Source organism: Molothrus aeneus, chromosome 2, assembly GCF_037042795.1.
Source record: "Molothrus aeneus isolate 106 chromosome 2, BPBGC_Maene_1.0, whole genome shotgun sequence".
Lineage (NCBI taxonomy): Eukaryota > Metazoa > Chordata > Aves > Passeriformes > Icteridae > Molothrus > Molothrus aeneus.
The window spans coordinates 25,261,462-25,289,239 of NC_089647.1; the positions used below are offsets into that span (position 1 = coordinate 25,261,462).

The 27,778-nt window shown below is 42.3% G+C and overlaps 1 protein-coding gene across 2 annotated transcripts; it reads right to left on the bottom strand.

The window, feature by feature from the left end:
• Positions 1-3,895: 3,895 nt before the first annotated feature.
• CD58 (CD58 molecule) lies at positions 3,896-27,742 on the bottom strand. 2 transcript variants are annotated; one of them, XM_066569356.1, is made up of 8 exons: positions 27,680-27,742; positions 17,689-17,979; positions 16,794-17,048; positions 14,631-14,726; positions 12,363-12,419; positions 9,313-9,360; positions 8,354-8,424; positions 3,896-6,161 (listed from the first exon to the last, which is right to left on the bottom strand). In XM_066569356.1, exons 1-8 carry the CDS (start codon positions 27,732-27,734, stop codon positions 6,150-6,152), a joined length of 885 nt encoding a protein of 294 aa, XP_066425453.1. In that variant the 5' UTR covers positions 27,735-27,742; the 3' UTR covers positions 3,896-6,149. The 2 variants fall into 2 exon arrangements, with proteins under 2 accessions (XP_066425453.1, XP_066425460.1); XM_066569363.1 differs by having other exon boundaries at positions 3,896-6,163; positions 8,303-8,424.
• Positions 27,743-27,778: the final 36 nt, after the last annotated feature.

Below are 27,778 nucleotides of genomic sequence, written 5' to 3' on the forward strand. Positions count from 1 at the left end.
CATGTATAACAAGGTATTAAACTGGAATTCATCCTCAGCCTGAGGATCTGGAGACAATTTAGATATTAAAAAAAAGAAAATAGGCAGTGTATCTTGTGATTCCTGAACTTATGAGGGGAAGTAGAGTTCTTTCAGAAGATTGGAATTATGTTCCCCCAAGCCCACATTTCTTACAGATAATGTCACACTCTCCATACACGAACACACACAGACACAGAGCTCTACTCCTAAGGCAGGAGTTTAAAATGGCTGATATTGGTAATGGTAGAGGGTTGCATCCATCTTCATGGGTCTTCCAGGGGCTGAGACAGTACAGCAAACTCTCTCTTGGACCATGTTTTCCCACTGATGGCACGTGGGGCAGCCTCAGGTAGAGATTTCCCATTGCTCACATATGTTTGCTGTTTTGCTGCACTCGAACTGTCAGTTTGACATTTTACATCCTCAACATGAGCAGGGCAGATATAGGTGGGAGGTGGGCAGGCAAACAAAAACAACAGGAAGGCTGCTAAATGCCTTTCTGAAGAACTGGATGTTACCTGTACATCTGTTTGAGCTCCCCCATGCTGTACAAAAACCAAAACATTCAGCTGAATATGTATTTAAGGTAAACACTGGCCAAACGTCTGTGTTGAACTGTCAACTGCACAAATTTGAGCTGTCCTATCTCAGAAGATAAAAGGACTCTCCCCACATCCACTCCAGTTTGGGAAATGGTCAGATGTTATGATGTGAACATTATAACTCAAAAACATTTGAGAGAAAGTGCATTACTTAAAAGTACATCTCCAAAAGCCTGTGGGTTACACAAAGTTAATGCAAAAAATCAAAATAAATGTTGAAGCAGATAATTTTTCTACCAACAAGAGGTATCTGCTGAAAATAAAAGTCTATTTTCAGAACTGGGGGAGTAAGGGAAGACTGCAGCAAATACTGAATTTAGCAATCTTTAGTCTTTCAGTGTTTGACTTTGCCGCTGCAATGAACTTCTGTCCTAATTTATTTGGCTTCAGAAAGACAGAACTGAAAAACAACCAGATGATAAATAATTATTAATGTGGAGCACATTACTAGTGATTACAGTGTTCCAAATCACCATATGCATGTTACCACTGTGACACTGTAGTGATTAGAAAAAGCATATTATGAGTTCTGGTTAATATACTCTAGAGTTGACCAGAGGACTTTCATCCTTAATCATTGCTGTTCAGCAAAACTCATGGTTCAGAGACATGATGGAGCCTGAGAACTGTAGTCTGACTGCATTCCATACAGTTATTTACTTGGAGATCATCTAACAGTGATCCCAAACTAAGTATTGTTTCCCATCACCTTTTTACCTGCTAGGTGGGCCACAGGAACCAACCAGGTCCACACCTCTGGAAGCCAGTGCAGCTTTTCCCAGGACCCTGGCACACTTCAGAGTAGATATAAAGGGAGATGTGATATGCAGCATTCCTGAGTCACAACATCTTTTCACAGGGAGCAAGCCCCCCATCCCTGTGGGGATTAAATCCAAGCTTTGGCTCATCCTGCCTGCTGGCTTTGCATTACCCTGAGTCCTGATGATATTGGTGAGATCAATTCCCCAAGGGTACAGGCCCCTCTTTCAGATGTCCTAAAGATAAGTTAAAATATTGAATGTCTTCACCAATTTCTAATTTCTCTAGGAAAAAAAAAACCAACTATATTGGCCCTTGAAAACATCTACAACCAACCATCCCACATTGCTAATCACCCTCACACTCACCAAATGCCCATTGAGTAAGTGGGCATCAACCTGCCTCCTACAGCTTTTAATGCAGAACAGCAAATCCATAGGTGATTAATCTCAAGGAACCTTTTTCTCTCCCTCTGAATCAATGGCCTTCCTCGGGAAGCTTCACAATTCACACAGCAGAGGGAAGCTGGGAATAATTTCCTGCACTGCTGTGTCTAAGTCCTGCCGCAGCAGAGCAGTGTCACCCAGACACACAGAGCTTCAGGCTGCCATTCTGGCACTTAAAGCTTCTTGCCACTTTTTCAAGTGTTGTCCCTCTGAGACAATCCTCTGGCTTAAATGGGAGACACCACCATCAACATCAAGGTGATTAGTTTAGTTAAATTAGTTTAGTTTAGCTTAACATTTACTTAAAACGGAGAATTTGCAACTGGAAGCGAAACATCTGAAAATGTAATTCTCAACCAGACCTAGAGGAAAACACCAATATCAATGGAAAATGCCAATATCTGTAGTCAGGACTGCAAGACAGCTTATTGCAGTATAAGGTCAGCATTAAAAATGTTATTCTGGAATTAATTTATCTTTGTAGCCCTAAAATTGTCTGTTTTGCAGTACTCTGCACAGAATTTCTGGATCTTCTTTGCACTTACCCCCACCAATCACTGATTGTTCTGTTCACTTCCATTCCATCTTCCTGCTCCAACTCCACTCTCTTCTCTCCTCTCTTCCCCAGGAAGCAAGAGGATCTGAACTGCATACTTGAAGTGCACTGATACTCCCCAGTGAAAAGCAATGGTAAACAAATATAACTGGGTATGATAGAAGAGGAAAACACGTTCTAAATTGGAAAGAAACTTGCAATTTATAAGGCTAGGAATTCTTTTTTTTCTAGGTAGAGAGGCACAGCTGATGGAAAAAATTGGTAAGTTTTGTAATTCACAAGCATCTCTTCAGACATCCAACAGGGATAAAGAAGCATCTGCATTTTTCACATAAAATTTCATAGTTTAGAAATTTAAATGTGTCCTTGAGCACAGGGTACACTGGTTTCTCCCACTTGTTAAGCTGCACTGGCCAACATGATGCCCCACAATCAACTCTACTCAACATCTTTTAAGGAGGGAAATTCCCTTGAAGTCATGCTAAGGCAAAGTTCCTCAGAATTTTGAGCATTTACATGCTCATTAGGGTCCCTAGAAATGTTTTATGCCCTTGTCCCTGCCCCACAGTTCAAACTGCACCCAGAGATGGTTAAGCAGACACGTTCACCTCGCCCTTTTGCTTTGCGTGTCCCTAAATTACGCTGCTACTGCTTGAAGAGGACTGCAAAGCTGTGTTCCAGCAGCAGGATGCCACACATGGTGTGTGTCATCTCCTTGCAGTCTGCCAGGCATAATCAGTCCCTGGTTTTAAGGCACAGATACAAGTCAGCTCACAAGGCAACCACGCTGCCTGCTGATGCTCCTGCTGCCCTGAGCTTCAGCTGCAGTCCTGCTGCTGCAAGCCAATCCTCTCACCTCTGCTTGTGCAGCTCCATATGAAGCTATCTCTTAGGCACTGATGAAGGCTGTCTCAACTCACAGGGCTGCTTTCACACTGGAATCTGTAAGAGATTGTTCAAACAGTTGTGCAGCCAATGCTAATGTGTGGAAGATGCAAGTTTTCAACAGCACAGAGAGATCCAGCACAGTGTGTTTGCAAACAACTGAAAGCTGGGCATGTCAGCACAACACAAAGCTGCCTGCCCAACTGTGGGTTGAGTTTTGGGACCAAAATTCACACTTTCAGCTCTGCAGCAGATATCGAGCTCTGATCTCATTTATTCTGGGATTAATTAGGAGCAACATCTCCTGTAGGCACTGCTTTCATAGGTAAAAGCTAGTATAAAGCAAGGAGAGTCAGGACCAAGGAATCAATCAGGCTGTGTCTTGTGAGCACAAGTACTTAGCAGCAGCTTCTACTCACTGTGAGTTTGGTTATTAACAAAAACAGGTCTTACCACCAGCATCAGGGATGTTAGAGGGCAGGCTCACTTCCTGGAATACAATCAGCATTTCCTGGGTACAAGTTGCTTACAGGCCAAAAATAACTGCATTTCAAGTGAGCTTCTACTCTCTGCTATTGAAAACTGCCTGTTTTTCCATTCACTGCAAAGTAAGATTGGACACAAGCTTTTCACAGAAAAACAAAGTTTATTCTTCTTTAGTTATTGAGGGGACATTTGAAGAGAAGGACATAGGGAATGGCACTGCAAATACTGTCACCAAAACCAGCAGGAAGTGAGGTGAATTTATTCTCCCAAATGTCTGACTTCACATCCTTATAGGAAAAAAAACCCCAAAATCTACCCCTCATAAAACCCAAAGAAACAACAATACCAATTTAAAAAAAAAAAAAGCTTCACCGTTGCTTTGAAAACTGTGGTTTGCAGTTCTACCAGAAGTTTCTCATGCCCAGAAGAACCTATGCAAGGTAAAAGGGTGAAAGCTGGCAGTGAGACTGTTGAGCTTGTAGTTCTTGGTCTTATGTCAGCCTCCCATGTAAATGGATTTTTCTACTTCTGATCAAGCTCCAAAATTCCACAAACTATTCTGAAGATTTCCAGCAACTGAGGTTAATTAACCACAGCTGCTTACTATTTTTGAAGGCTGTTGCTTCTTGCTTTGGAAACAATGTCAGTTATACCAGGAGTCAAAGAATTTTCAAAAGCATACAATATGAACCCTTCTGTGTTGTTTAGTATGAAATTGCACGGGATGAATGGAGACCATGACACAAACTGGTATAGTTTCTGGGAGTGGTTTCAGCCAGTTTCACCAATAATTTTTTTACTATTATTTCTCACATTAATAACAAAAAATAAGACTTTGCCCAAGCAGGCAAACAAGCTACAGGTTTACTTTTACCATGATAACCACAACAAAGGATATCTTTGTGAAGAGACTTGTTAAAAAGTTATTAAGAAGCAGACAGCATTATCCTGATAAATTTATTGAAGGTAGAATGGAGAAGGACACTTGGGTCAGGAATACTGACCCCCACAAAACACAGCAACCAAACAAACAAATAAAAAAGCCCGTATAAAATACATCACTTTGGTTATTATTATTATTATTATTTTGGGGATCAGTTAGTAACTTTTAAGGTTAAATTAAAAAATGCATGTATATATTACAAAAAGACATGACAATGTTTTTTACATCTTGAATGTTTTTTTTAATAAATTACAAATATTTACAGAGAGAAGTAGATGTAAAAGGTCCTACCAAAAGTGACTTTTGAACATTTGTATATACAAATATACAGTATACAGTATAGAAGCTGATCACTCATGCAGTACAGCTGCATATAGAAGAAGAAATTGTGGGAGTGGAAAGGGCAAAAATCAAAACAAATGGAAAGCTGCAGGTTACCAGTGTCTTCTGATCTTTGGTTACCAGTGTCAGAGCTTCATGATTCTTTACATATACCAGGTTCAAAATGAACTAAACTGGCTTTCAAGTTTCACAAACAGCCAACATGTAAACATATGAAAAACACCCCATAACTTGATGTTCTGAAAGCATTAATGCATGGTGGTTTTCTTTTTGATTCTTTTTAAATTTAATTATATACACAGCTTCAGTTTTCAAGTTTTTGTTCTAGTCTCAAGCAACTTAAAAACATACTATTATTTCCTAGGAATGAGTAGGAGTCAGATGACATTCTTCGAAAAATATGAAGAGCAAAGGCTTAAAAAGTCCTAAAAGTTTAAAAAATATAAAAAGCTTTAGGAAAAGCCCTAACCTGCTGTTAATAACAGCTTTGTTACAGTACAACAACAAGCTGAAATGTAGTTTTATCACAGAATGAAACACTATCAGGAGATGATCCATTTGCCAGGCATCTGGCAAATCTAGGACATAGCTTTGTCTAGAACCAAGACTAGAATATGCAAACTTCCACCATCTGGGCCTGTTGAAGGATGAAGTTTTTTTTTCTGACTGTAAAAAGGTACTGATAAAAAAAGTGAAAGCTGATCAGTTTTTGATTTGTTCACATTCATGCAAATATATATAACTTTGTAAATATCTAAATATTAACTACAAAGAGGCTTTAGTGTGTTAGTAGAAAAACCTCATAAAACAAACCATGTAACAAACGATAATAAACCAAATGGTTTGTTAAAAGCATATACAAAACAATTCAAACTTTTTTTCCATGATTTGGCCTATTTGTCTTCACATAGTAAAACTAGAAAAGGAGTCTGTTTTTCCTGAGGAAAAAAAAATAGGCACTGGAAACAGTTCAGCCTGTCTTCAAAGGGCTTCTTGATGAAGCTCTGACAACTTCATTGCTTGTGGAAGGGAAAAGGTAGCACCTCCTTCATCACTGAATTCTCCTGTTTGTCTTCCATGTTTGTTTGGGCAACAAAGCAATTATTTGCTTATGCTTTAAGATCTGAAACAAAAGAATAAGAAAAGGACATACGTAAATTACTATGTCTTTTCTTCTAGAAACTGAACTAGGTACACGAGAATACTGCAGGCTTTAGATACTAATGAGGGCTGTGAAGATGCACCAAGACACTGTCCCATGACTTGTTAACAATCCAGTCAGAGCAGGTACCTCACCAATGGTAGCTGATTGCCTCTAAACATTTTACCCAAATTATCTGTTTAGGATTAAGCACATTCCTCTGCAACTGGACCACATTTAGAACATTTATTACTTACTGCCAGCCCCCTGCTAAGCAGCTGTTAACCTGTGAGGTTCTTCTGACTCCATGACTTTGGATCACACAATCAGGCAGTTAAGACACCACTTCAAATGTTTTATATCCATGATCTCAATATAAGTGGTGCATCACACATGCACGTGTTGCTGCTGCTATTTCTTCCGCACAATAATGCCAGGTGCTTTTGGAGGTTTCTCTTTTGAGGATTGAAAATACAGCTCTTATTTGACAAGGAGACTGAAGGCCAAGGGAAGTTACAGTGCAGGAAGTTCAAGACTACATGCCCAGCCTAACTCACCACATGAAACATGCATCAGCCTCTAACCAGGCTGGTTTCCAACAAAGCACCCACGAGCCCACTTACATCACTGTTTCCACCTTGTTGCAAACATAGCAACTCTGTAAGGGGAAGCCACCTGGATGTGCCAGGACACATCCTTTGGTCTTTGCTCCCATTTTGATAGCACTACCCATCTCTTCCACTAATCTCTAGCTCAGCATCACACCAAGATAAGATGTCAGGAGACGGTGTAGGAGAGCAGAGGATGGTGACATATGGTACACAGCTCTGTAGATGATGACAAAAAGAAAGCTGTCCCTAGTCTGGTTCTCACAAGGTCCCTGGACAGGCTTGAAGTATTTTTATGATTCACGTGTTTAAAATCCAAGCAACATTACTGCTTTACCTTACTGATGATACTAAAGAACACAACCAAAAAGCCAGGTGTGTGTGTGTGTGTGCGCGCACGCGCTATTTCCTTGTGTCTGTGCAGTGAGAGGGTCTGAATATGAAATAGGGTTCTGTCACTTTACAGATTCAAGGGTAAGCATCAGGTTTCATACCCACCCCCTACCCCCAGAACACACAAAATGCTCTGTTCTCAGGTGGTTTGCAAACAGAACCAAAGCAAGCACAGCTGCATCTGGTGCCTCAGCACGACATAAGAGCAGAGCAGTTGCAGATGCTAAACCTTTAAGGGTGACTCAGGAGCACAGCTGTTTAGCCCAGCAAAGCAGCACGTCACATGGACCAGGAATAATACACTGAATTGCTTCATTTGACTTTCAGTATTGCTCATTGTCAGCTAACAGGATCTTACTCAGCTATTACAACACACCACAACTCCCTCTGCAGCTATGCAGACTATTCCAAGTCCGTTTCCTCGTTTCATGACAACTTCATCAGCAGTTTTGTCTGCATCACAGAGTCAGGTTTTTTATACTCAGTCCTAACTCTCTCCCAGCCTCCCATTCATTCATGTTTTTTCACATTCAGAGATTTTTGCACCCCTCTTTTCAACATTGTCTTCAGCAAATACCAGAATTTATAGATGCAATTGCTTGGCTGGTAATTCAACAGAAGTATCAAACTTGGCAGAACAAAAAACCCTGCAGCAGTAAGGTGCCACTTGCTTTCACACTGCTGTGCATTTTGAGAATGTTTAAATGGATTACCTGCACCAGCAGACTCCAAAGTGGGTGTGCGCAAGGCAATCCATTGTGGTGCAGGAAAAAAGTATTTTTGCACCAGTAATAAAATTTTAAAAATATAAGTACTATTTATTTCATCATTATAATTTTTAAACCTTTAATTTGTGCATATTTTATAATGTATGTCATACTTGAAAATAGTAATAATTGTATATAACTTATAAATACACATAAATAGGGTGTGCATGTTCAAAGTATTTTACTGATATGGTAGACAATCACAAAAGGATTGGTGACCATTCACCTACAATAGAAATATCAGAAATTAGTATAAGAGGCCCACAGTTACACCACTCAAGTAAGGACTGTATAACAGACAAAATGACATTTTTCTTTTTTTTTCCAAGAAAGGAAAATTATTCAGTGTCAACCTCAGTGTCAGTCAGCACACTCTCCCAAGGCAGAGAGCTCCACCCTCACATATGTTCTTTAGCGCCGTTGGAAGAGCTGTCCAGGTGCACCCCATTTTCACCTTCTGCATCCTGGGTCACTTCTGCAAGGACAAAGGCAATATTCAGACAATCCTGGACCTCACAACACTCTGCCTCTCTGCCCCAGATGGATCAAGAACAATCTGATTGAGATTTGGACCATTTGTTTGGCAACAATAGTAACCCTGACCAACATGCCTCACTCCCATGGGATCACCATCCAACACCTCCCTTCTCTCCTCCATTCCTGATCTGCACTGTCTTCACAATCCCTCCACAAGCACAGGAAGCACTCAGTGCCTGTGGTGCCACCCATTAGGTGGTATGAGGCAAAACTCACACTGAACAAAGACTGCTCCACAGTCCAGGCACTACCTCCTTCATTCATATCATGGCCATCTGCATCGTTTCTGTGTGCATACACAATATAAAAAGGCTCCTGAGAGCATCCAAAGGAGGGCCATGAGGATGGTGAAGGGTCTGGAGGGGAAGCCTTATGAGGAGTGGTTGAAGTCACTTGGTCTGTTCAGCCTGGAGGAGACTGAAGAGAGACCTCACCACAGTCTACAACTTCCTCATGTGGGGAAGAGGAGAGACAGGTACGATCTCCTCAATCTCATGACCAGTGACAGGACTCAAGGAAACAGCTGAGTCAGGGGAAGTTTAGGCCAGATATCAAGAAAGGGTTTTTCACCCAGAGGGTGGTTGGGCACTGGAACAGGCTCCCAGGGAAGTGGTCACAGCACCCAGCCTGACAGAGTTCAAGAAGCACTTGAACACACTCTCAGGGATATGGTGTGATTTTTGGGGTGTCATTGGCAGGGCAGGAGCTGGAGTCAATCCTGATGTGTCCCTTCCAACTCACCAGATTCTATGATTCTATGAAGGGATCATGGCCAGTTTGCCTGCTGGGTCAGTAGCACTCACTGCTCCATAGAACAGGCACTTACCTTCCTGCTTGTCTTTCAGGTCCCTGTCATTCTCATTCAATGCTCTGTCTGAAAAGAGATCAGAGAACAAAAAGAGATCAGGGAACTGCAGTCCCTGAGGAGCACAGTCCATGGCTTCTGCCCCTCCCCAGCACAGGCCACACCTTCCCTCTGCACCTTCAGTGCTGCTGGGCTATCAGCAAAAGCCCTGCTTGAAATTGCTTTGTTCAGAGGACATCATAGCCTTGCCTGCTATTTCCCACCCCTAGAGCAGTGACTGCCTGTTCCCCAGGTGCTGCTGGCTGCACTGCACAGAGGTGCACTGACTCCCCTGCCTGATGTTCCCATTTTATTCTGCAACAAAATAAAGGATTTTATTTTCTGCAACGCGTGTCCAAACGGACAACCTTTATCTATGGACCTGATTCCTCTCTTACCTGAACTGTGTGTTTCCCTCCTTTCTACTTTAAATCAGGTGTAAAACAATTCTCCTTTTCCTATACCCAGGTCTATGTATATGGAAACAGTTACACAGGTGATGACACAATCCTGCAGTGCACCACACCTTCACCATCAACTACACAATCCCTGTTTCTTCAGATGAAAGAAAGCTGTTCCATACCCACTACAATACATGCAGGAAGAATAAACAGCAAACCTCAGGGGCTTCTGAATTTTTTTGAGTTTTTTCCTTATTGTCATCATTGGTGATTATTTTTCCTTTATAGGAAATGCTTCTGCTTTCTCCAACCCCTTATTATCGGCCACTTGTGGAAATGGTGGAAGAGTTAATGAGTGAATGAATCGCTAGTGCAAAAGACTGGGGAAAAAACTGACATTTTTTCTCAAGTTGAACAATAATGTTCGATTCCACTAACCCTTTGGCATTAAAACAACTTCTAGAAAAAATACAGGTCCCAGAACTTCCTTGAAATTCACACTGACTGGACTAAGAAAACAAAACTGGAGCTTTGCTTAACTGCCTGATGAAGGCAGTCAAAGACTTTCCTAAAGCATAAAGCAAGAGGAAGATACAGCAGGCTTTGTTCCTTAGAGAACGACATTTCTAGATGAAGTATCTCCCAAATATGAATTTTGCAAGCTGCTAAGCATCCCATCTCTAGATTGATGTGCTGAGGCTCTTATCTTTCCTCCATGCTTAGTTCTTCTCCCCACAGATGGCAAAAGCAGCATCATTGTCATCATATCAAGAGGGAAGGTGAAGCCCCAAGAAGGTGTTTGCTCTGTGCTGTTTATCAAACCCAGCCTCCAGGTCTTTCTTATTTCTCCTCTACTGATCTACCCATCAACATTTACTGTTCCTAAGGCAACAGGTTCTTCTAGGCCAACAGGGGAATGGAAAACCCTGGCACAATATGCAACTCAGCCCTAAAGTGACAACTTCATTATAACACTTTCTAAAGATATTCCTGAGAACCACTATGTTATGCCACTTTAAGGACTCACAATTAATTTCAACTTTAGCTTCCCTCCAGCAACCACTTAAGGTCCCAGACTACGACCAACATTGTTTATATTTGTGCCTACAACTTCACAAAAGTCTTGCCCATGTAGATCTATTGGTAAAGCTGCACAGATCTGCCAAAAAGAGCCAGAGATAGCTGAGAATCAGCATCTACTTTTTTTACTTCATCTGTATTGCACTAACACTGTAACTTTAAACCCTTGCTCTTTGCAGACCTTAAAGAATCTTTAATAGAAACATTATAAAGCAAATTTAAGTGCAGTACCAAAATGAGGTTTTTTGGGGGGTTTATTGGGGTTTTTTTCCTACCCATCCTCCTCATTTTCTCACTTTCAGATTCATCCATAGTCTCAACCTCAGCAGGCTCTGAACCATGGGCTAGAACCACAGCTTTAACAAATGTAAGGCACCAGACTGAGCACCCACATGAAGGCACTGAGAGCTCAACACCAGAACAGTCCAAGAGGGCACTGAGCCTGCACCTGATGGCAGGAGCTCTGGCCATTCCCCACTGAAACACTGTTTGGGCTGGGAACAGAACATTTCTTAAGAATCTTCCCCTGGTTTCCCCCGTCTGCTTGACTGTCATGGGGATTAATTTTGTTTGGTTCCTATAACAGACCACAGTCCTGGCAACAAGCTAGAATATGATAGCCAAATTCACCCCTAAGAAAGGGGCACAGACTAAAGGAGTTGTCCCCCTCCCTAGCTGCTCACTGTATAAAGTGATTTCCACACCCCAACACACAAGAAGCCAGAAAACAGCACAATCTTGCTGCAAATTGAAGAAGTAAAAAAACCCCAAAACAATTCAACAAACCACTAAGAAAAAAAAAACAAAACAAAAATTCACAACCAACCAAACAAAAATCCTCCAAAAAAAAACAAAACAAAAAAAAAAAAAACAAACCCAAAAAACCCACCAAAAAAACCCCAACTCAATGCAGATTAGAATTTACGGCAGAAGCCCAGGCAGAGATCTGGACAGGAAGAGGGGAATGACAGATTGCCCTACAGTGTACACTTTTCCAGCCCTCAGTCTGAGGCCAGCCCCAATTCTCCATTGTTAGAAAGGTAATTCACCTCCAAAGACAGCTGCTGACCAGGAAAATCTCAGGCCATTCACTGTCAGTAACTTTGCCAGCCCCACTAACACATTCACTAGATGCAGGTTCCTATAATCATTCAGTATTGGACCTCAAGTGAGATTTTGACTCTGCGTGTGCCCACTTTGAAAACCAATTCAAAACCTCAGACCCTGCAAAAAACGGAAACAGCAAATCAGACTCCCTGCTCCAACCAAGAGCAGGTGTTTAGAAACATTAATACCCCAATACAGGTTTCTGACCTCTCTCTGAGTTAGATTGTTGTTGGCTGTTCCCAGGGTAAAGTTGCTCATGCTCTCCCATAAAGAAATTTATTTGTTTTAGAAAGTATGTATTAATGACCTGGAAACAAAATAACTACACTCAAAGAAAACTTACTCCTTTACCTCTCCAATGAAAGACTACACTGACACAATAAAAACTGACAAGCCCAGACCAAGCACCAGTCTGATTTCCACACATTTGTGACACTTTCTTACCTGAGCCATTCACTGGACTATTATTCTGAGCAGTCTTTCTTCCAAGTTTAATTATACCTGCACACAAATAGAATATTTGGAGAAATTACAAAGTTTTGCTCCTTTGCAAGCGTGTTGACAGCCTCCATCCATTCCATTCCCCTCTCCAACTCCCGAACCAAAAAATAATACACTTCACTAAAAACATGCAACTGAATACTGCAACTGGGTCTCCTATCACAGCAAGTCAGAACACATCTAATCAAATCTAAGGTGGAGCTTAACAATTTCTGATTATATATCTTGTACTTAAAACAGCAAACTTCTGCTGTTTGATTATACCTGTGCAATGCTTCTCCTACCAAGGTATAACAGGTTTATTTTCTTGCATGTTCAAACCCTTATTGTTTCAAGGGAATTAACAGAATTGTTTTGATTCTAACTGATGGTCAGTTTTAAGTGACATTTTTGTGTGTTAACACCAAGAGCAGTTTGTTTAACGCCACCAACATGAACAAGGACACAGAAGGCACTTTCAGAAAGCCTCCAGATGACATCAAACTGGGGAGAGTAGGGGACATGCTGGAAAGCAGGCTTGCCACTCAATCTGGAGAAACATGCTGGCAGAAAAGGTGTGCTATTCAAAGGCAAACAAAGTCCTGAATCTCTTAAGTCAGCCCATGGACCACCAGGGGCTGGGCTTTGCCTGGCTAGGAAACAGCTCTGCAGGAAAGGACCTGAAAGCATGAACAAGCTCAACATTACACAGAAAAATGTGCCCTTGCAGTAGAAGGCTTCCAAGTACTGGGCTGTGTTAGCAGAAGAGCAGTCAGCCCATCAACAAAAATAATTCCTCCTCTCTATTCGATATTGGGGACACCACATGTGGAGTACTCTCTCTAGTTTTAAGTCTCCCAATTAATGTAAAAACACCATATTTCTGAAGTTAGTCCAGCAAATGTCCACCAAGATGTCTAGGGGCAGGAGCTGTGCAAGGAGGTGCTGAGAGAACTGGCTTTGTTCAGCCTCAAGAAGGAGGATAAGACGATGATGGCTCACTGCAGTCTACAACTAACTACAGAAAACAAAGGAAACCCCTCTCAGAAAAAACCAGGAGGCAATGGCTACCAGTTGCCAAAGGGCAATCCCTAACAGAAATAAAGACAATTTCCTTCCCTACAAGAGTGATTCAGCAGTTCAACACGTGCTGAAAGAGGCTGGGAAATTCCCACCCTTGGAACTATTCAAAGTTTGACTGGACAAGGCCTTAAGCAACCTGATCTAGCTTTGAAGTTGGTCATCCTTTGAGCAGCAAGTTGGTTGAAACTTCCAGAGATATCTTCCCACCTACTTTATTTTATGATTCCATGCCAAAAGAAACCAAATGGACAATGAACAGGAAAGCAAAAGGTCCACATGCAATATATATCTATTTATGTCCTGATCAGAATATCATCAATTAGTCCTTCCCAGATGGGAGATGCCTCCAGTACTCTTCACCCTGCAGCCATCTCCAAGTGGTGGCCCCATCTGGAAGTCAACATTAATCTTCCATGCAGAGCAGGCATAGGATGAAGAAATATATTCCTGTTTGGGACTCTCTCCAACACAAGGAGAAAATACGGTGTGCCCCTCTTTTTCAAGTCAGAAGACAATTTAACACAGAAATCCAAAAATGTGGCAGAAAAAGATACAGAGTGATAGCCTATAATTACTATTTCTGATTAAACTGTCAGATTTACAAAAAAGATACTTGAATTCAGTGTAGGGATGGATCAAAAAACAAATACAGAACTCCAAGATGATGGCAACACAAGCTATCAGGAGGCACAGAAGGTCCCATTTATCAATTGACCACACTGAGTTGTCAGATTGGACTCAACATAGGATATTCAGATCTGGTACAAGCCGATTCCACCAGTAAATGGGATCTTGAGGGCAGCTTTATAATGCTCTTAAAAATTAGTGAAAACACACTCAGTTAAGAACAGGAGAGGCTAGAAATACTTGGTAAGTAGAAACACACTGTAAATCAAACACCCACTCTGAAGGAGAACTATGCAAATACCAGCTGCAGTGTTTCCTAGGACTCAGAGCCCAGGGTCAGAATGCAAGAAAGTCCAGTACATTATTTCCTTCAAATCTATTCATTTTTGCCTAAATTGGACTTGTTTCTTCTACTGATTTTACAAAAAACTTGCTGGTCAGAAATTTTCACACATTCTACAGAACCTTAGATGAGTATAATCTGGAAGCACATAAAGCTCAATTAGGAAATGTTATGCATACCTTTCCTGCGCAGGAATTCTAGGATTACCAGTAGGATAACAGGTGCAATAAGGAAGGAAATAAGAATATGTCTATGTCGTTTGTGAGAACTGTCTCCTTTAAAAAAAAACAAAAACTATAATGGTTAGTTAGAAAGCAACTGTATGATACACTAGTTCAGTACAGCTACAACCCCAAATATGTTTTATAGCTATTTTTTAAAAAGTAACCTCAATAAATTACTGCACCAGAGTCAGTTTTAGCAAAACCCTGAGCCATCTCCAGGACAGTTACATGTTAAGTACCTCATTTCAGTGAAGGCACATCACCACTTGAAAGGCAATGGCTATTCCAGTTCTTGGCCTATGAAAGGCTGAGCCAGATTTCAAACAAATGAAATTTCAGCAAATATCTTGTATCGGATTTTGTCTGCAAGGTTTTGATGGTTTCTGTGAGAAGATGCCAGAAGCTGCCCCCATGTCAGATAGAGATAATGCCAAGCTGCATGTGCTGCTGGCCAGGGCAGAGCCCATCAGCAACTGTGGCAGTGTCTCTGGGATAATACTTCGAAGAAAAGGGAAAAACTGTTGGGCAACAACAGCAAGGGGGAGAGGGGAGTGACAATATGTGAGGGAATCTGCCCAATAGACAGACAACCAAGGTCAGTGCCGAAGGAGATGCAGGTGCTGGAGCAGGGATTCCCCTGCAGCCCATGGAGGTCCCCACATCAGAAGAGGTGATGCCCAAAGGAGGCTGTGACCCCTTGGGAAGCCCACACTGCAGCAGCCTCCTGGCAGGACCTGTGACCCCTTGGGAAGCCCTCACTGCAGCAGCCTCCTGGCAGGACCTGTGACCCCTTGGGAAGCCCACACTGCAGCAGCCTCCTGGCAGGACCTGTGGCCCCATGGAGAGAGGAGCCCATGCTGGAGCAGCTTTGCTGGCAGGACTTGTGACCCTGTGGGAAAGCCACACTGGAGCAGTTCATAAAGAACTGAGGGAAGGACTCATGTTCATGGAGAAGTTCATGGAGACTGTCTCCTGTGGGAGGGAGCCCACACTGGTTAGGAGGAGTGTGAGGAGGCCCCTGAGGAGGAAGGAAAATGTATAATGAGCTGACTCAAGCCCCATTCCTCATCCCCCTGTGCTGCTCAGGGAGACCTGCTCAAGTAACAATATTGGGAGCAAAGTTGAGGCTGGGAAGAAAGGAGGGGTTTCAGGGAAGTGTTTTAGATTTGCTCTTGTTTCTCATTATCCTGTTCTGATTTTGACTGGCAATAAATTAAACTCTTCTTCCAAAGTCGAGTCTGTTTTGCCTGTGACAGTAATGGCCAAATGACCTCTCTCTGTCCTTGCCTCAACCTATGAGGCTTTTATCATATTTTCTCCTTCCTGCCCCACAGAGGAGGGGGAGTGACAGATTAGCCTGAAGGGCGCCTGGCAGCCAGCCAGGTCAACCTACCATATGCCTCACATCTAACAAGTTTCTCCAGTAAAGGAAGAATACTGTACTAGTAAACCATGACAACTACTTTTGCACAGAAATGAGAACTTTTGTCATTAGGGACTGCCTTACACACCCTACAAACCAGATGGTTCCAAACATATTCTCACTCTGTGTTTAAAGAAACCCTAAAAATTCAAGCCTCAAGCTGAAGGCTATCCCAAAGCAATAAGCAACAGGAGGGAAATTCTCTTTTCTATCTTATACCTCTCCATGAAGGAGGAAGGAACTATGCTCATTGACTTATGCACATGCTAGATGAGAAATTATTTAATCTTATTTTATTCATTATTTTATCTTATGGCTGCTAGATGACTCGCTTGAAATGGCTGAATAGTTTCACTCCAATTCATGGAGAGCATACAAAGAGGACAAGTTCCTAGCATTAATCACAGAAGGCCAGAAGGTTCAGAAGAGATCTTCTAAGACCTTCTAATCTTTATTATTACTCAATCAAGGAAGTAATGGCTAAAGGTTTTATTCTGTGGAGATCCCTGTAAAAAGTATCTTTCCAAGGGGATCAAACTGTCATCCTCATACTTTTCACAAACTTTATACACACTTTTAGCCAACAAATCACTTCTGGTGCTTTTTACTCTTTGAATTCAACTTCCTGGGAAGTCAGGAGAAGCATTACAAAGGCCATGCTGCTTCCCAAACAAACCCCTCAGACCATTTATTACCTTTTTCTTCTGGAAGGCATTGAATCAAAGAGATTTCAGCGCTCCTTTCTGTTTGTGAATATTTAATGATACATGTAGCGTTGGTGGTAATATCAACATTCTTCAAAGGGATGGAAAGCTCCTGGTTTTGGTATCTGTGTGGATTGTTACTGAGCTTCCAAGTGTAATTCAGAGATGCCTGAAAATTTGCTGTACAGTTTAATACAAGTTCATCATCACTGGTGCTGCAATTTATTTCAGGTTTTGGAAGAGAATCTAGAAGGAGAGAAAGCATTCTATATTACTTTAGTTTCTAAATTCCTTTTACTAGTTTCTAAAACATTCTAATTACTTTAGTTATTAATTTATAAACTATATAGAATTTCAGCACAGGACAAGGGATGGAGCAACAAAAGCAGCAGGAGAGCGCATAGACAAAAGTGTGGGGGTATGTGCACACATGCCTGAGAGAGAAATGTGTTTCTGAAAGTGACCTGTAAACCTCCTGTTTGTGGTTCTCCCATTCCTAGTCCAAGAGTCCTCGTGGTTCACCATCCACAGGACTAATAGACACACTGGTCACATATATTTCCCCTCCTAGTGAGGCTGAGTAGATCTGCACAGGATGATGCCACAGATGTTCAGGAATGTGTAATATGCCTGCAGGAATATCTTTAACAGGTACATAATGCCTGGGATTACCTGGCCAGCTTGCTCAAAAAGTTTCATTGTCTACCTGAAAGTGCAGTGTGCCATCTTAGCCATTTGTTCAAAGTGGCTAAGCAATTTAAAAATAGAGACAAAGAACAGCTCCCTCTGTTTCTGTTTGCTTCCTTGACAAATAAACAACACCCTCTCTAGACATTTTAAAGTGAATAGTGCTTCACATTCTTTATGCAGTTCTTCCAGTACTTACCTAACACAAGTTTGAAGTTTAACTGGTGTTCTTTCACAGAATCCCAGTACACTAACTCATATATGCCAGCATCATCCTTCTCCAAGTTAACTATAGTCAAGGATCCATTCTCCATAAGTACACTCCTGTTGCCAAGATGACCAAAATATGTTGGTTTGTTTGGATATTCCCATTCAGCCACTTTATGCTTGTTTTTCTTCCAGATAATTTCCACTATTTTTTGGTCTATTTGTACTGGAAAAGTAAAATTTTCTCCCATGATGCCAACTATTTCTTTTTGGTAGCCATGTGCTATAGGGGGCGAAAAAGAGAAAAAGTTACTTCAACAATTGTTTTATAAAACACTGCTTAACTAATGCCTTATTCAATATCAGATACATTCAAATTTAGGTTAGAAGCACATCACAAAGTTGCAAACTAAGGTACACATCAGGTAAGAATTACCCAAACCCAGGCTGACAGCACAATTGTATCACAAGCATGGCAAAGGAATCCAGTTTCCACATTCTGGTCCCAGGCAGAACAATTGCCCCAATGATCTTCCCTATCCTAAGCCCTTCTATCTTCAGTACTTTCCCTCTGTTCACTTGAATTAGGCTTCCTGCCCATGATCTGGTGAAAAATATTAAATGAAGAATCGTCACCACCAAAATCTGTTTTAGGACCTTGTTGCAGAACACCCACACTGAAGTTCCTGCTGATCAAATAAACTGTAATTTCTTTTTACTAACTTGAAAATATTCAAGTTAGTAAAAAGCACGCTTCTGATGCAAAACTGTTACTGAGTTCAAAGCACCTGCTCTGAAGTCATGGGAGAATTAGGGATTTCCCTTGAAATGTCACTTAAGCAAGTTTATTTCACAGCTAGTATGTGTGAAACAGCATCCCCTCCTCTGAGATCTTGCAGAGCTGTCAGCAAGAATGAAGCTGTTCAGAAACCTCCACTGCTCTCAGCTTTGAATCAATTACATTCTGCTAAAATGCCCAGGCATTCAATATAAATAAATAAACCACAACAGAGGAGAGATAAGAGATTTTTCCTTAATTTTCATTGAAAACAGCTACATTTGTGAGGAAAAAAAACCTCTCACACTGATGTAACAGACAAAATCCTGCTGTGGGGAAAGGACCACAACCTTTAAACCAACAGCATCTCCGTGTCTCTGCTTCAGTCTTCAGCAACCTCCCACTTCTAAATTGCTCCAAATGGCTCTAGAACAATTGCAAGATCACTGCCATGGCAGACAGGAACATAGACAAAAACACTCTGGTATTGAGTTCTAGTTACACTTGCATTTAGGAATCAATTTTGGTCCACAGTAGCTGGTAACTTTTTACTTCTATGTTGAAGGAAGGGCATGGTTAAGCTACAAATAAGGTCTCACATTGAGGCAGGATTCCCAATCTGCACCATGTAAAATTCCCAGCAACTTAAATAGTTGCTATGCATCGTGAAACAAATATTTCAGATGTCTACTCCTCAAGCCAACTGGTTCCAAGTGACAACTAGTATTCTGGGTTTAATCTTAACCCAGATAATTTTAATTTATTCCTAAATGGCATCAGTTTAAGGACACATCAATTCCTCTATCCTGGCAGACAGAATGTCAGCTAGGCCTTCCTTTCCCACTGGCAAAGGACAGTGCTTGTCAGCTCTTCTGCCACACCTCAGAAACACAGACTTTCTCTGACAGCACAATGAACACAAGCAATACAAACACATTTCCATGTGCTTGGCTAGAGAACTGCACACACGTCTCCTCCATGCCTTACTTTCTATGGAATATCCAATTTGTTTGCAATTTACCCATGGAAGCACTCTTCTCACACCACTGGAGTTTGCAACTTCTTGTTGTCTGCACCTACACGGTCACCTTTTCCAGGCACAGGGATTGTAGAAGTAATCAGCGTAAGCTATCAACACCCACATCTGGTCAACACTACCTATCTGCTTTCTTTGTATTCTCCCCTGTTCAGGTGGATTTAAACATTTTACTCGAGCACCTCTTTCCACCTATCTCTATTCATGATTTCCAGAAGAAAAAAGAACTCAGGAACTCCGGACTTTGTGTCTGGAGACCACAAGATTGCAATACACTGGGTAGGGTGGAACACTATTTTGATCTGACAAAGCCTGGAGTCTAGTTGGACACCTTTGTTTCCTAAAGATAAATTCCAGGAATGCATATTCCTCAAGGAGTCATCCCTCACTGCCTAAGGACCTACGGTATTCCTAGTATGGAGAAATCCCCCCTTGCTCTTCCCACTGTGAAATTCTCTCTCTAGGTAGCTTTGGCTCACAGAACACAACCAGGTTGTGGTGGCTTGACATCAGTATAAGCCAAACCACAGGGGCTGTTGACAAGAGCCTCCAGAAAGGACAGCAGCTGCTTGCTGGGCCCTGAGAACACAAGCAAGGACAGCCACCACTGCTCAGCCAACCACTTACCCACAACCGGGTAAATGCTCCATGTCTTTACTCTCAGTTAGTCATAAGTGCTAGGCTGGAGTTATGAGAGCAAAGTTGTTGCTTCTTCAAGCCCAGGAGTGAGGCTGAAGGAAAGCAGAGCTGAAAAAAACCTACATTTTCTCTCCACAGGTTCTGCATGGCACAGGGGGATGTGCTGTCTTCAGCACACTCTCTTCTTGCTGGCTGGTGGAACAAAGGCTTGGCAGCAAGGAGCTGATGAGCTCCTCCCAAGGGCATTCAGGGCTCCCAGCAGCAGGACAAGGAAAAGGTTATTCTTCAAGGATAACAGTCATCTCCTCCCACCCTAGAACTCCAATCTCTGGGTTTATTTCCGTGTTTCACTGTTCTAGTGAAAATGTGAAGTCTCCCACTCAGTGCCGTCAGCTTCCTTTTTTCAAAGAAATCATACAGAAATATTGCATAAGCTCATAACCACACATCTTTGAGCTTCTGGAAAAGCATGTGTCATCATGTTTTCTAAATTCCTGAGAAACCCTTCCCCATCTTTTCTACTTCATTTTATATGAAAACATATTTCCTATTCCACAGTGGTGAGCAAAGAGGGAGAAGTGACAACCAAACACTCTCTCACACACTCTTTTTGGAAGGCTAGAACTGCGTTTTCTTTAATTTCTCTGCCTTCTCCCTCTTTTCTTGCTGTAGCCTATTATTCTGAGATAAAGTTCACACAACAAAATAGTGCTGTGCTAAGACCTCCAGTAGCCTCTGCAGAAGCCATCAGACTACCAGCTCCTGTGTCTCCTAAAACCCTCTTCAAATTCCTTCTTATGCCAAGTCTTTATGTTCTTTCCTTCCAGTCAAATCACATGCCCAAAGTGGCACAGACAAAGAGGAGCTAACATTGTGTGGGCAAAGCCTCTTCTGCAAACCCAACATCTCACCTTGTCTACATCATCTTCTGCTCTCACTTCTCCAGTAGCCAGACCCACACATCCCAGTGCTGTACTCGAGTTTTAATACTCCCCAGACTACTTCTGACTCTTTCAGCATTTTAGCAGGCTAAAGGCTGCTAAAATGCTGAAAGATTCAGTTCAGACTAATATTCAGTTCAAACTAAGTAGAACTTAATTCTCCATTTACTAGCAATAAATGTTTCTTTACCAAATTTGTCTGCCTGGTTTGACTTGCTTCACTATTTTTCTTGGAGCTGACATAAAGCCTAGTTATTTTGGAGAACATCTGTAAGCTAAGACCTTTTTATGTTTAATGCTATCATTAATATTTTTGGTCTCAAATACCTATTTGATATGCATATAGGTATATATTAGGTCTATACAGGAAGCAGCTAGGTTCTCCTATTACCATTAAGACACTAACATTCCACCTACTGAAAGTGGGTGGAAAAGCCTTTATAAGTAGTTTATTTGCTTCAGGAGTAGGACTTTCTAAAGAGTAAATTTTTCTTTTAATTGTTGTAACTTCCCAACTACCCCCCTCTCTTCAGCTTTTTTAGAATTTTGAAATCCCCCAGCAACTGTAACCACAGACAATTATGCTCCCTCCTAACCCTGAAAACCACCAGGTGCAGAAAACCCTGAAATAAATGTTCAGTTCAGAAGGACTATGAGAACATTCACCAATCATAGCCTTCTGAATTCCCCCACAGGCCACAAACACAATCCACTTCCCAAACTCCAGAAAGAAAGCACTTAGAGCTATGGTGTAAAAGCACAGACAAAAGCTACAGCCAGGGGAGAGAGAGCACAGATAACCATAAGCTGTAGCAGCAGCCCAGGTTGTTGCAAGATAAAATCAGATAAAATTTGTGCAGGAATGAATTCAAATTCTACATATAACACCCAAATCAGAGGTGTTCTCCTGCACACTGCAGCACGTTCAGAGACGTGTGTGTTGTTCTCCTGGACAATATGGGTCTGCATCTACAGAGCTCTACACATCAGCCAAGGGTGGCACCTACCAACAGGCCTGGGTCCCTCTCTACCACAAAATCCATACCTTCAGTCATATCCCTCAGCAAGGGCCCAACAACAGGCAGCATTCCCATGTAGAGGCTACCCAGTCATTTTTAAACTATGCATGGGGATGACTTACCAATTCTTCCTTCTCCCTTTTTTTGTCTGCCTGTTCCTGCAGTGGAATAGGCATGCAGAGAGCACAATCTGCTGACAGATTGAACTTCACACACATCCCCACTCCAACTAAAGAAACAACAAAAACACCCACAGAAGGACTGTAATTCCCGGATGTGACTCACTGTGGGAACACCAGTGCTCGTGCATGGAATGCAGCGGAAGTGAGCAAAATGCAGAACAAGAGTGAGAGCCTAGAGGAGGGGCGAGCACTGATCCCTTCTCTGCGGTGACCAATGACAAGACCCAAGTGATGGCCTGAAGTTGTGTCAGGGGAGGTTTAGGTGGGATATTAGAAAAAGGTTCCTCACCCAGAGGGTGGCTGGGCACTGGAACAGGCCAGGGAGAGAGAGGACTGGGAATCGCCACTTTTTGCACTGGTGAACTATTACAAAGGAAATTGAGTCCTGCAGATTATTGATTATTTACAGTCTCTAGGCTTTGCTTAGGGACAGAATTGACTTGCATTTAAGCCTGCCTTGAACTATGAAAAAAACAGCTGTTTGAAAGCAGTCCAGAGGCACTAGACCAGGTTGCCTAGAGAATGGATGCCCCATCCCTGGCAGAGTTTAAGGCCAGTCTGGATGGCACTCTGAGCAATCTGGTCTAGTGGAAGGTGTCCCTGCCCATAGAGAGGGTTGGAATTGGATGATCATTAAGGTCTCCTCCAACCCAAACCATTCCATGATTCCAAATCCTCTGGTCACTTATTCCTAGCATCCAGACAGCAGCACTTCCTGTGCTGTACAAGCACATCTTCATGTAGGCTCTGTAATCAATGGCACTGGGAAAATAATCTGTCTTGGTAACTCTTTCCTTCAATCAGGTTCATTTTCAGCCAGATCATCTTTGCAGTTCTACTTATAAAGGATGACACAAACTGATGCCACAGACAGGAACTGTTCCCAACCTGTGGCAACATCAGCTTAAAAACACTCCAAATTACAACCTCTGTCCCTTACAAACCCTGTATCACCCAGCCAGCCCACTGTCATACCACCCTGAACAGGGCCAAAAGGCTCTCATGAGGCTGAAAACAGATAGGAGGACTAGTAAGGAAAAAACAAAAAACAAAACAAAACAAAACCAAACCAACAAAAAAACCCCCAAAAAACAAACAAACAAAAAAACCCCAAAAAAAACAACAAAAAAAAAAAAAAAAAACAAAAAAAACCCAAAAGGAAAAGCAAAAAAAAAAAAAAAACCACACAAAAAACCCCCCAAAATAAACAAAGCTACACCCATTTTTAACACCTTTAACACACCCAGAATCAAAGGAGTCAGTGTATGCAATCGAGAGATGATCTTCACTCTCTAAAGATCATTAGTAGCATTAATAAGATCATTAATAACATTAAGGCAAGAAACTATCTGAAAAAAATTTCACTCTGTTCATCCTATAGTGCTGAATAGGAATGGCAAAAATATTGTTTCATTTTGGTTTTAATATGACATAACAACCTCAGCTTTTGTCAAGAGTTTTTAAGGAGAGGGCAAAGGTTTAGTTTGACATTTTTTTCCCCTCTGTGTGTGGAATTTATAACTGATTATAATTCCTCTGTTTATTCAGGAAGATTCAAGGGTGAGGGGACAGAACAACACAAGTAGGTGTCAGCTTCATAGTGCTGATAACTGATTTTTCCATTTATACTATTTAATATTGTGTTTGACATTTCTACTAGCAACACAGAAAATAACCACATTCCACAAACAACCTGAATTTGTTAGGAGTCCAGATTTTCCCACATTCATTGCAATGCCTTACAGTGCAGTTCCTATGACACCTCTCATGGAGTGGAGAGACACAGAAGAAACATGGAGCAACCCCAGTGTTTTTCTGATTTTTAAAAGTTTAGAAAGGAAGATATATTTGTGTGTACAGAGAAAAAAAACCAGGAAATTTAAAAATAATAATAAACAAAACAAGCCCAAACTTATTGAACTGCCTAATGACACAGACACAAAAATCCACATTGAGGGAATTTTGCTTTCTATGCTGGTCACTCTCAGAAGAAGTCTGAAAGAAAAATCATTTTTATCAGCTCTCAGGTTGTTAGTCTGTGCTCAGTACTGTAGATGGCAACTTCTGCTTTTAGGTGAACCAGGTTTTCTCAGTTTAACTCAATTTTTATAAAGAAGTTAAATTGAGAAACAAAGCAGCCATTAATGCAATCATACAATGAAAATGGCATTAGGGAATAGATCTGAATATGCAAGAACTAGAAGGCAAGAACTAATACTGCATAAAAAAAGAGTTGATGCTCAGAACACTGAAAGAGTTGTGTGGCTTTCAGATGAGCCTTACTACTTATCAGATGCAGAATGCTTCTAGATGCTCTAGTTCACATATCCAGCTTACTTCCCATACTCCCTCTCCTTTTGGGGCAGGATCTTGATGCAGCTAAAGCAAGTTTGGTTGCCATCTGCAGTGCAACAGAACATCCTCACAAGTGTGGCTTGCACTGTGATCCCCCTCTTGGCATGGTATTATTTATTCACTTCCTCCACAGGGAGGACAAAAAGATCTCTCTGCTGTTGGAACCCAGGAAATTCCTCTGGCTGCCCTGGAGGACTCGAGCCCCTGCCCGGGGGGCTCAGAGACCTTGGCACAGAGCCCAAAACCCCTGTGCCTTTGATTTAGCCCTTGGAAAAAAACAATTACCAACCTTTATATGAAGAATTACAAGTCAAGAAAGTTTAAGGAGAATGATAGTGAATTTATCACAGGGTGAAAAATAGATTTTTGGGGTTTTAGAATGGGGGCTCAGGGTCCCAAGATGGACGAATTTGGGCATGCCCTGTCCTTCTTTCTTCTTCTTAGCCTCCATGTTCTAGGTGATGCTGGCACCTTTAGATTGGTTTAGAGTAGAAACTCACTATCTAACATAGGTGATAGGTGTTGGAAAGTTGTTGTAAATAGTGTACAAGTAATTTTTAGTATAAAAAGACAACACCGCCTCTGAGGTGGGCAGTGTGCCTCAACCCGGCCTGCCAGACAGACCTCAGTAGGTTGGAGAAAGAATGTTATCAATAAGAAACAATAAACAACCTTGAGAACGAGAACAGAAAAATCCTGACTCTTTCTTTAACAGCCAGGCTGGAAAAAAAGAAGCTTGTACGTATCTCAGGGTCACTCTGATCAGCAGAAGTCGCGAGACTCTGTGGGTTCCTTCACCAAACTAGGCCACAGATACCACAATGACTTTCTTTCCATCCACAGACAACATCCAGGATCCCAGATCTGAACAGTTTTGTCTTGAACTTCCAAGAACTGAAAGAGCATGCTCTTGGTAGGTCTAAAATCAAAGTCCTTCCATAGCCTTGAGGTGAGGTTTTGTGCTGTAATTGACAAGTCTGAGGTTTCACCAGATGAAAAAGTGACTTAGCCTGGCATTGTGAAAAGCAGGAATCCCTATGTGGTGAGCAGGAATTCTGAAGGCACCAAAGCTACACTGCAGCTTCTGACTTCCACAGGGGAATGAAGAAGGACATCATCTCGCCTACTCCAGACACTCAGCAGCGTGACTGGGATAAGTGCAGAGCTTTGAATTTGGATGGAGAAAGGATTCTGGAGGGGAAAGCTGACAAAGGATGAGGATCTAACAACAGCATCCTGTGTTTAGAACAGGTGTTTGCAAGGCTAGAGACTTGCATGCCAAGTTGAACTGCTACTGATTTACTTCATGCACTAGATCAGTCTGAGTTTCAGGGCCTTGATTTTCACATGGAGAGATGATGGGTTATTTTACCTTGTTAAAATTAACATGAAATATTTACACATAGTCAACACACACATAACAGCAATAACGCAAGCATACAAACAAGAACATGGTGTGAAACCGTGGCTATTTAGTTTAGTGAACAACAGTAAAGTGTTTGCATTCCCAATCTCCCGCCCTAATCAACCACTTTAGAATCAAAGTTTACAGAGAAGACAACAGAACTAGCTACGTTTTTCATTAAAGGAGGACATTATGATACTTGCAGCCACAATTACACTCTCTAGCTGTCTAAGCACCATCACCTTTTCCTTTCAATTGTAAGTTCTTAGGAACCTGGAATTTTTTTTCTCTAGGCAATTCTATAGCACGTGGACTGAGTGCTCAGAGTAGCAGCAGCACGCCAACTTACATAATGCAAGGTAATAAAGTGCCTTGACTCACAGAGGAAGTTACAAGAAGATACTCAGTTAATCATACCTTAGTCACACCCGTTTAGAACTCATCAAAAGCGCTGCAGGTGAGATAAGAAATTGCAGCTAAGGCTTAACATGGGCAGACTCATGCAGGGTGCAGTGTCCCGGCTTCTCCCCTGGTCCTCCCTGCACACCGGGATCCCCAATGCTCTCTTACAGAACAGGATCTCTCCATATCAATTAAATAAAGCAAATTGAAGACATCAGGAATTGAAGACCCAATGCTCTCTTACAGAACAGGATCTCTCCATATCAATTAAATAAAGCAAATTGAAGACCTCAGGAATAGTATGAGGAGGAAATCACAGGGAGGTGCTCTGAGCTCTCAGCAATAGAGAAGTTCCTTTTTAAACAGGGGAATACAATAGCTCCTATTTTAGGCACATTCATGAAACTCCCAAAGCAAAAAAAAAAAAAAAAAAAAAAAGAATAAAGAAAACGGAACAAAACAAAAATCCAAAACCCATAGTCAGAAGGAATGATAAGGTCTTCATAGATTAAATCATGCTTTTTGGCCCATCTAACAATAGCAGCTCACTCTGATGACAAGAACGTTTGTACATCCATCTTCAATTTCAAAAATGAACAGATTTTGTTTATCCTCCTCATGTTCACAGCCCAGTGCAAGGGCTATGCAGGTAAGGATTATGCTCCTAAGGCACAGCGGTGGCATTTGGATTAAGAAGCCCTTTGATTATTTCAGCAGCAGTCAACGGTAATCATTTACTTGTACCACAAAAATCACACACATCCCCACCCCAAGCTTCCCGTCAATGAAGTTTGAAGCAAACGGGGCACAGGAACTTGCCGACAACAGGGAGGGGAGCTCCTGGACGTGCGGATGGCCGATACACAAGCCGATGTTCTGGTTTTAGGCGCGGGACCGAAGCAGCCGCCCGGTGGTGCCCGCCGCCCTGGGCAGGGCAGGGCAGGGCAGGAGCGGCCGGGGACGCCCGTCCCGCAGGGAGCCACTGTCACAGGGATCGTGAGGGGCTGGCGGCGCCGGGGGCAGCTCCCCGGGCACCTCGGGGCTCCCGGCTCCCCCAAATCCCTGCCGCGCCCGGCTCCGGAACACGCCCGCCCGAATGCCCGGGGAGCGGCGGCCGAGGGTGCCCCGCTCCCGCTGCCCCGGGCGGCACGGGGACAGGGACAGAGGGACGGAGGAAGGAAAGCGAAGGAGTCGGGAAAGGTCCCCACCGCGCTCTCACAGCTTACCCAGGAGGAGCGAGAGGCACAGGAGCGAGGTCAGCAGCCACATGGGCGCCTGCATGGTCGCTGCCCCGGCAGAGCCCAAAGCCGGGAGCGGCTGCGCCC